Genomic DNA, 10,352 nt, shown 5'->3' with positions numbered 1-10,352 from the left:
ACAGAGACACCTGCAACACTGCTTCACCACTTGCAAAACTTTCCCCTTGCTGGTGGGGACTGGAGACTCAAACCCAGGTCCTTCTGCATTGTAACATGTGCACTCAACCAGGTACACCACCACCCAGCCCCCCCCCAACAACTTTTTAAAAAATATTTATTTATGTATTCCCTTTTGTTGCCCTTGTTGTTTTATTGCTGTAGTTACTCTTTTTGTTGTTGCTGATGTCATCATTGTTGGATAGGACAGAGAGAAATGGAGAGAGGAAGGGAAGACAGAGAGGGAGAGAGAAAGATAGACACCTGCAGACCTGCTTCACCGCTTGTGAAGCAACTCCCCTGCAGGTGGGGAGCCGGGGGCTTGAACTGGGATCCTTATGCTGGTCCTTGCGCTTGGAGCCAAGTGCACTTAATCTGCTGCGCTACTGCCCGACTCCCCCAACAATTTTCATTTGTTCCTGCTTATTGAACAATTTGTCCTGCTTTATATCTTATTGCCTTTCAGCCACAAAGTTGCAGATACTACCATGACACCATCCTGACCTTCCCAGGTAGATGACTTAGACAACATGTCCCAGAACCCCACCTCTCCAGAGTCCTCCCCTACCAGGGAAAGATAGAAACAGGCTGGGGGTATAGATCAACCTGCAAACGTCCATGATCAGTGGAGAAGCAATTACAGAAGTCAGACCTTCCACTTTCTGCACCCCATAAAGAATTTTGGTCTGGGGGGAGCAGGCGGTGGTGCACCTGGTTAAGTGCTCACATTACCATGCACAAGGACTAGGGTTCAAGACCCTGCTCCCCCACCTGCAGGGGGGGAAAGCTTCACAAGTGGTGAAGCACGGCTGCAGATATCTGCCTGTCTCTCTCCTTCTCTATCTCCCCCTCCCCTCTCAATGGCTCTCTGTCTCTATCCAATAATAAATAAATAATTTTTTTTAAAAAAAAGAATTTTGGCCCATATTCCCACAGAGGGATAAAGAATAATTGGGAAGCTTCCAATGAAGGGGATGTGACCCAGAACTCTGGTGGTAGGAACTGTGTGGAATTATATTCCTGTTATCTTACATCTTCTTAATCATTAGTAAACCAGTAATAATAATAAGTAAAAAAAAAAAGATTGCTACTAGCTTCTGGAAAATGAAACTACATAGAAGGGACTGGGCGGTAGCGCAGTGGGTTAAGAACACATGGCGCAAAGTGCAAAGAGCAGAGTAAGGATCCGGGTTCAAGCCCCCGGCTCCCTACTTGCAGGGAGGTCACTTCACAAGCAGTGAAGCAGGTCTGCAGGTATCTGTCTTTCTCTCCCCCTTTTTGTCTCCCCCTCCTCTTTCCATTTCTCTCTGTCCTACCCGACAACAACATCATCAATAATTACAGTAATAACCACAACAACGATAAAACAACAAGGGCAACAAAAAGGGGGAAAATAAAATAAAAATAAAAAATTTTTAAAAAAGAAAACTACATAGAGGAAATCAGAGTCAAGAGATGGAGAAAAGAGGCAGAAGAGACACATGCCTAGTAATGATGCTGATCAGTCTGTGATTTCCATATTGACTGGCCACACATACAAGAACAGGCAGTGACTGATTTAAGGAAAGGTGATGAATATGACACCAATAGTGGGAGGTAAGATTTTGATAGAATAAAGACCATTTGGAATCAACTAAAACACATAAAATAATAAGATTCCCTAAGAACCCCTAAAATGAGGATTCTATCACCCAAAGGAAGACTAAGGAAAAGTATTTGTATAGGAAAAAAAAATGTTGCTACCCTAATTTATTCAATGGAACACAGTATCCAGAATCCTTTGGCTCGCCTACCTCAACTACTTGATAAATTCTTGCTCATACTTCATGATCTATCCCAAATTTCACTAGTCTTCCCTAACTCTCTATTGGAAAATTTATTTTTCCCTTCTAAGTTCCTCAGAGTATTCCGTCATTTAAAAAAAATGTTTATTTATTTATCCCCTTTTTTGTTCCCCTTGTTGTCCTTTTATTGTTGTAGTTATTGATGTCGTTGTTGTTGGATAGGACAGAGAGAAATGGAGGAGGGGAAGACAGAGAGGGGGTGAGAAAGAAAGACCCTGCAGACCTGCTTCACCGCCTGTGAAGCGACTCCCCTGCAGGTGGGGAGCCAGGGGCTTGAACCGGGATCCTTCTGCCGATCCTTGCGCTTTGCACCACGTGCGTTTAACCCACTGTGCTACCGCCCGACTCCCTAGTCCGCCATTTTATGTTTAATAGCAGAGGTAAAGATTTAGGCAAGCCTGGTCTCAAAATCTGGCTTTGCAGCTCAGTAATTGCGTGGTATTGATATACTATCTTAAAATCAGGGTATCATTACCAATCTCAAGGGACTTTTGCTGGTATTTTAAGATGTCAATAAAAAATGACTAGCTACTCACAAAATGTTAATTTCAGTGACTCTTCATGCCCATGTCATATTAGAATAAACCCTGAAGATTTAAAAAAAATATTTTATTTTAATGAGAGCTATAGGTAGAGGAGAGACCAGAGCACTGCTCAGCTCTGCCTTATGGTGGTGCAGGGGATTGAACCTGGGAATTTGGAGCTTCAGGCATGAGTCTCTTTGCATAACCACTATGCTATCAATCCCACCTGAAGATTTTTTTTCCATATCTTATTTATTTATTTATTTATTCCCTTTTGTTGCCCTTGTTGTTTTATTGTTGTAGTTATCATTGCTGTCATTGTTGTTGGATAGAACAGAGAGAAATGGAGAGAGGAGGGGAAGACAGAGAGGGAGAGAGAAAGATAAGACACCTGCAGACCTGCTTCACCGCCTGTGAAGCGACTCCCCTGCAGGTGGGGAGTTGGGGCTGGAACCGGGATCCTTATGCCAGTGCTTGTGCTTTGCGCCACCTGTGCTTAACCCGCTGCGCTACAGCCCGACTCCCCCACCTGAAGATTTTTTTAAAAAAAGATTCATTCACTTATTTATGAGAGAGAGGAGGAAAGAGAAATAGTATCACCCTGGAACATGAGATCAAACATGGGACTTTATGCTTGAGAATCTAACCTTCCTCCACTGTACTACCTTCCAGGCTGCAAGAATTAAGTTTTACTTTCTTGTGTTCTCAATAACTGCATGTACTGAGTTCATGGTAAAGGGACAGTTCAAAGGCTTAAGGGACAATTGTGAGAAGAGGCATGTCTTGGGAGATGGTGCAGTGGACAAAATTTGTATTCTTAAATATGAGGTCCCAAGTTTGATTCCTGGAATCACACGGCATCTGGTTCTCTTTCCATCATTTTTATAAACAAACAAATCTTTTTTTTTTTTTGAGAAAGAGGTATATGATGCTAATGAAGAAAACAATTACCTATAATAAAGTTAGATTTTTTTTTTGATAGAGGATGAGACAGAGATAGACAAGGAGAGGAAGAAAGGAGAGACACCTGCAGCACTGCCCCGTCACTTGTGAAGCTTACCTGCAGGTGGAGCTTGAACCAGGACCTTGAACATGGTAGTGTGTGCACTCTACTGGGTGAGCCACCACCTTGCTCCAAAATTTATTATATACAGGACATGGTCCTCTGATAAATGACAAACTCCCTGAGGATAAGGGCCATATCATGTAAACTGCTGACACATGCACCAAAAGAGCTTTGCTTGTGGGATTTTTTTTTCTTTTTTGCTACCAGGGTTTCTTGTCTATGCAATTCTACAACTCCTAGTAGTTTCTTCAGATAGAAGGTGACAGAGAAGAAAGGAGAAATACCATAGCAATGTTTCACTGCTTGTTCCACTTATTTGCATGGTGCTCCCATGTGGTGATGGGGATTTGAAATTGGGTTCTTGTACATGATAAAGTGTACACTCTCCTGGCCCTGCTTGTGGGAATTTTTTTTTTTTTTTGCTTCAGGGTTATTGCTAGGACTCTGCCTGCACTACGAATCCACTGCTCCTGGAGGCCATTTTTTTCTCCTTTTATTGCCCTTGTTGTTTACCATTGTTTTTTTTATTGCTGTTGTTGGACAGAAATTGACAGAAATTGAGAGGGGAGGGGTAGAGAGAGAGGAGGAAAGGCAAATACCTGCAGACCTGCTTCACTGCTTGCGAAGCAACTCCCCTGCAGGTGGAGAGTTGGGGCTCAAACCCGGATTCTTATGCCGGTCCTCGTGCTTTGTGCCATCTGTGTGTAACCCGCTGCACTACCACCCAGCTCCCACTTGTGGGAATTTTTAAAAAGACCTTAGAATGGACAATCACATGTTAGATGAATTCTTCTCCAGGGGAGAAATTAGTCTTATAAAGTATGTGGCCAGACTGTCCTTGGTAACTGAAGACTTTTGATAAAGCATCACTAAAATAGATCTTCCCACTACCCAGAATCCTGATAAATCTTAGGTAAATTTTTTTAAAATATTTATTTTATTTATTCCCTTTTGTTGCCCTTGTTGTTTTATTGTTGTAGTTATTATTGTTGTTGTCATTGTTGGATAGGACAGAGAGAAATGGAGAGAGGAGGGGAAGACAGAGAGGAGGAGAGAAAGACAGACACCTGCAGACCTGCTTCACCGCCTGTGAAGCGACTCCCCTGCAGGTGGGGAGCCGGGGTTTGAACCGGGATCCTTATGCCGGTCCTTGTGCTGTGTGCCACCTGCGCTTAACCCGCTGCGCTACAGCCCGACTCCCCTTAGGTAAATTTTTATTTGTGAAATGTTTTGTGAATTTCCTCTAAAATTCCCAAATAACAATATCTAAAAATAACAAGACCCGAGCTTAAACACAAAGTTTTCCCAGAATTCTTTTGTCCTCAAATGGAAGTTACTGTTTTTAAAAAGCAACCAAGTGTGTTGCTGTTACATACTCCATATTTGTCAGACAATCAACCAGACAATATTTGGCATAAGAATACCGATTTATTCATTTTTGTAGACACATAAACACAAAAAAATCCCTGCAAGCCAAAATAAAATTGCAAAATTTAAACAACCATCATTTTGTCTCAACATGGGGATACCACCTCTCCCTTAATAGTTTAGAAAGTACCTCGTATTGCTAGAGACATACACCCAGTCCAAGTTTTATAAAATACATTTTAAAACATTACAAATCTAACAGTATAAAAACAAAAATTACACCATTAGTCAAATGAACAAATGCAAACATTTTTTTCAGCCACTAGACATAGAAGGGCTAGAAAGAGCATGAGTAAGTCAATAGCAAGGGATAAGAAAATGGTTATTCAATAACAAGATTTTCCCATTAATTGTATAGGGAAAAGTTCTTGGAGTTCAAACAGTATTGATACAATGCCCTCAGTCTCCACTTTCTTAAAATGAAAGCAGAGCTGCTACCTTGCTATTGAGCAAGAAAGTCTTACAGCACATTCACAAAGGGTCTCTAGGGCAGGGAGGCTAGGGTGAGTCTTATTAAATAGTAGATTACCTTTTCCCTTAAGAAGGGTAGGTAGTTGAGCCAGGTAGATAAACTGTGATATAGGCCGGGCACCAGATCCTAAAATACAAACTATCTAGAACATATCTGTTTGTAAATCATTACCTTTGGAAGCAGCAAATAGAATTTACAGTAAGAGCGAAATGTTTTGCCTGCCCAGACCGCTGGCTGCATTTAAGTCAGCTAGTTCACTTTATAAACCATTCAGGATTCAACAGCTACCAACAAGAACAAAACATAATTGGTTCAACATTTGGGTCTTTACCACTCTCTTTATGTCCCAGCTCCTTAAACCCAAATTGTACTCTTTAGCTTTGCTACATTTAAATCTTTCACACCACGTGACAATGCCTAAACAGGCTGCATTTTATAAAACCAAACAGCCAAAAACTACTTCTAGAGAATGCATACCTCCCATTGATTGACACATGCATAACGATTCAGTCAGCCCCAAGGGGTTACATATTCAAATTGTCAAGCCGAATTAAATTAAAACCAAACATGTAGACTTGATTGCAATAGTATTGCTGTAACTCTGATTCTGCAGTGATAACCTCTAAGAGAGCCACCCCATAGCAAGCTTTTTTTTTTCTTCACAATAATCCTAGTTTGTCCGTATTTCTTTAATTTCATTCAAAACGACAGCACAACACCTGTCATGGTTCTGTTTTCGTATAAAAATAGGCCTCCCGGCTTTTCCTCCACCACCATACTGGTCAACTCCAGTGTACTAGGAGTGACTGAGGTTGTTGTACTGTATAGTTTGAGGTTCCATTTATAACCAACTGCAGGCAAGTGAATCAGGGCTTCCAGGTACTCTACTTTGCTCCCTGCTCCAAACATACCAGGGGATGGTGAGAAGTGACGCTCTTTTTGTGCTCTGTGCATTAATATCAAGCAAGCCTGAGGCACTCAAGTGCAGGTCTGGTGTCCGCTGGCCAGCCAGCCAGTCACCAAGAGTTCTTCATGTCCTGGACTCCAGTGAGTCCTTCTTCTCATTAAAAAACAAACAAACAAACAAAAAAACCCTTTCATTTATTTTGTTCTCCTCTTGGGTCCAGGGTGGCTTTGCTGAAGGGTATTTTCTGTGCTCTCCCTGAACAAGCATGAATAACAGCAGCAGCCAGTTCCTCACCAACATGTCTTGATTTGTACTATCCAAGTGAGGTACTTGAAAAAAAAAAAAAAAAACAACAAGAAATTTACAGATGTGATCTCTTCACTTCTGCCTATAGTGTGCCTTAATTCCAGAGCTTGCTTTCACCTCATTCTGTGCAGAATTAAGGATGTCTGCTGCACTCATCTTAATGAGCATTCAGATTCCATTTACATCATAAAACTCTCAGGAGACCAGTCTCAGCAAACATTGGTGGTGCTGCTGATCAACAGCACATGTAAATGTAAACCTCAATGTATTTACAAGCTTGTTTTAAAAACTGAAGAGAAACAATTCTTTATATTGCTGGGATTTTGAGAAGGCTAGTTTAAGAGATTTGGACTGGCTAATGAGTTCAAACAAACATCCTTCACCATTGGATTCAGAGGTGACAAAAATCTCATTTTATCACATGGGGTTTGTCTCTCCCCAACATCTTCCCTCAGTCATGTGGAGTGCGGCTCCAGGTCATTTACTCCTCTTTTCAGCTCTTGTTCCTGAGTTTCCAGGATAAAGAACTACGAGCCAGTAAAACCCAGGTCGGGATACACTGGGATACCAAGACTATGTAACTGCTGTCCATTCACAAAGTATTATCTACACTAAATACAAAATACATTTTTCCTTACTTTTTTTTCTCTTTCCTTCCCTTCTTTCTTTCTTTTTTTTTTTCTTTTCTTTTCTTTATTTATTTTTGCCAGAGCACAGTTCAGCTCTGGAGTATGCTGGTGCTGGGGACTGAACCTGGGACTTCTGATCCTCAGGTATGAAAATCTATCATGTAAACCACCGTGCTATCTCCCCAGCTCTTTCTTCCCTTACATTTTAACTGATGTTTGTTTTATATTAACTCCCCCCTTTTTAAAACAATAAAGTAATCTTGTTTCTGTGTGAGAAGAATCCAGAATCTTTTAAAAGAAATTAATCTCTACTATGTAGTTTTAACTTAACAAAAGGAAGGAAACCCCACCAAAACATTTCAGGTTGAAGGGGAAACAAAAAAATGTGCACCGCAAATAATTGTGTGGGTAACCTTAATTCCCAGGAGGAAAAGAGTTTTAAATGCTGGTACATTTTTATAAGTTGCAGCATTACTTAATGAACCTTAAGGATCGGCAAAGTCAATCCAATAAGGAAGCATCTTAGTTCTAGCTTATTTTAAAACAAAACAACAGGACACCAATTTGTGACTATAAAACAGATTATAACAATTCTTTTAAAAAGTATGGAAATATATGTCATATCTGACCAGTTTCAGAAATTGCTACTAGTTGTGATCTATAAGAAATAGTTGATAAAATCATACTGAAATATCACCTAGAAAACCTCATTGTCAGAGGGAAGTGGAAGGACCTTAAAAAAATGTTTATTGCCAAAGTTAACTTTCTATGAGAAAAGTTTAAAAATCATTTAGAGCTAACAAACCACACAGCAGCATAAAATGGGCACTTTTAAAAACTTTGAAAAATTCTAAAAGCTACTTTTCAAGAGAGGGAAACATGAGTACTTTTACCATGGCAGTGTTATCTGTCACAGTGACATGCATTACATCTGTTTGTGTTACACATTCACAAAAGTCAACCAAGTAAGAGAACTGCCTGTTTGAATCAGCAGCCAAATATAGTGCAATTGCCTGGCAGCCTGTACTTGCACCAGCACAAGTCTGGAGAGATTAATAAGGTAAAGTAGTAAAACTAATAAAACTCTGTAAAACTTTCAAAAATCAATGCTCATTAAAGGCATTAACAGTGGCGAAGTCAGAAATCTCCAGTAAAAAGTCGATTTTCCCACATCATTAAATAGTTAACGCTGAACAGAAGTAGATTGTTTGGTTTTTGTCTCCCACTTATTTATACGCTTCACTCGATGAAGACAGATAAAGTGAATAATCTTCTTTTATAAGACTAGAGGGATGCGGTGAACACCACAGCAAGCAAAATATTCCATAGAAACTTTTCTTGTAAAGACCTTTAGAAAATTCAGGTTGATCGGTCTTTGCATGATGAGGTAAAAATTCGGTCCAGTGCATCAGAAAAGACAACCTATGAGTACCTACTACTTAAAAAAAAAAAAAAAGAAAGAAAGAAAGAAAGAGAGAGAGAGAGAAAGAGAGAAAGAAAGAAAAAAATGGCTCAATTTTGTTGATGCATCAGACAGTGCTGTGAAGTAAAGATTCAGTGCGACTATTTCAAGCTGCTGGTAGAAGAGCATTTGAAGTCAACTTGGTTCTCTCTATAGGCAGTATGAATTTGAAAGATTAGACTGCGTGCGGTGCCAAACTGGTTGAGTTCTTCCTCTGAGGCTCTCAAGCGAAATACATTGTGTGCTGAGTATCGTGGTGAATCTGCACAGCCTTAGCCAAGGCCTGAGGATCTCGGCCATTGCTCTGTCCTGACACATGGCTGCCTTCCGCACTATAAAGAGAATAAAACAAAACAAAAAAAACAAGGAATGACAGAAGAACATTTCAAACTACACACTTCAAAATAAATATAGCACAGGATTGAAGATCTTTGGCTCCAGCTGTGGCTCCTTAAATAATTTGTTATGCCACTCTAAACATCAGTTTGCCCCAATTAAAAATGCAATAGAACTTATTTAAAGAATGCTGTGATAATTATGTAGAACAATGTCTGCAAGGACCCAGATTATTTAGTGTCTACATAATGTCTGCCTGTTACATCTGGTAAATGCCTATGTTCCTTTAGGCTTCAGTCTAATGTCACTCCCACCCCACCCCACCCCCTACTCCCCCAATCTCTCCTAACTCCAAAGTTCAGTTAGAGCCACTACAAAAGTGACTTCACAGAATCTTCTTTATTTAACCAGAGCACTGCTCAGCTCTGGCTTATGGTGGCGTGGGGGAATTGAACCTGGGACTTTCAAGTCCTCAGGCATGACAGTCTCTTTGCATAACCATTATGCTATCCACCCCTGCCCCCTTCACAGAATCTTCTATTCTCTTTTCACTTGAAAGAAATTCAACTGAAATCAAATGATGCCATCAGTTTCTTCTTGTCTTTACCTCACTAGTGGTATGACCCTGGAAAGGCAACAATTCCTTTGAACTTTGGTCTTTTAGGACAATAACTCCTAAGGGTACTGTGTGCTATAAAGGGCTTAGTAAACTTTTTGTTCACTTGTTTAAGGAGCCGGGGCCTTGCACATGCACACTTTCAACACTCACAGGCTGTTTTGTATGTGAATGTTTGGGGGCAGGCATGGGGGTGGGGGGAGAAAAACACACCACAACCCTGGAGCTTCCGCTGGTGTCACGGCACCTCCTGTGTGGTGCTTGAGCTTGAATGTGAGTTTTTTTTGTTTTGTTTGCTTTTGTGATTAAGAGTGGGTTACAAGATTGTAAGATTACAATATATAGTTCCACACCACATCCACCACTTGAATACGAGCTGCACGCATGGCTAGGCAGTCACTCTACCTAGTAAACAAAGTACTTCTCTGGTCCTGGGACTGAGATCATCATTTTTCTTACTTCTCTGCTTAAATTATTATCCTTATCACTGAGGTTCAAATATCAATAATCTTTTATTTCACCTTCTCTGCTAATGATATCCAATTAATTTTACCCAGGAATAGTTATTTATGTTTAATGAAGATAATACTTTTTCATCGTCATGCCTGTTAGTGCCCTTTCATATGCTCCAGCCAAAGAAAACTTGCTATTGTCCCAACATGCCACTAGCTCTCTCTGCTTTGTGTGCACTGTTCCCTCTGCCTGGAAAATCCTTTCTCTTCAA

General features: G+C 40.5%; 1 protein-coding gene across 1 annotated transcript in view; it reads right to left on the bottom strand.

The window, feature by feature from the left end:
• Window positions 1–4,760: 4,760 nt before the first annotated feature.
• Window positions 4,761–10,352, bottom strand: part of AGO4 (argonaute RISC component 4) — a 57,967-nt gene continuing 52,375 nt past the window's right edge. Inside the window, exon 18 of the mRNA XM_060205874.1 lies at window positions 4,761–9,008. Within this exon, the coding sequence (XP_060061857.1) occupies window positions 8,900–9,008 (109 nt within the window). The 3' untranslated portion in view covers window positions 4,761–8,899. The remainder of the gene's footprint in view (window positions 9,009–10,352) is intronic.

This window comes from Erinaceus europaeus, chromosome 13 (genome assembly GCF_950295315.1).
Source record: "Erinaceus europaeus chromosome 13, mEriEur2.1, whole genome shotgun sequence".
Taxonomy (NCBI): domain Eukaryota; kingdom Metazoa; phylum Chordata; class Mammalia; order Eulipotyphla; family Erinaceidae; genus Erinaceus; species Erinaceus europaeus.
This window is presented reverse-complemented; position numbering and strand designations above follow the sequence as displayed.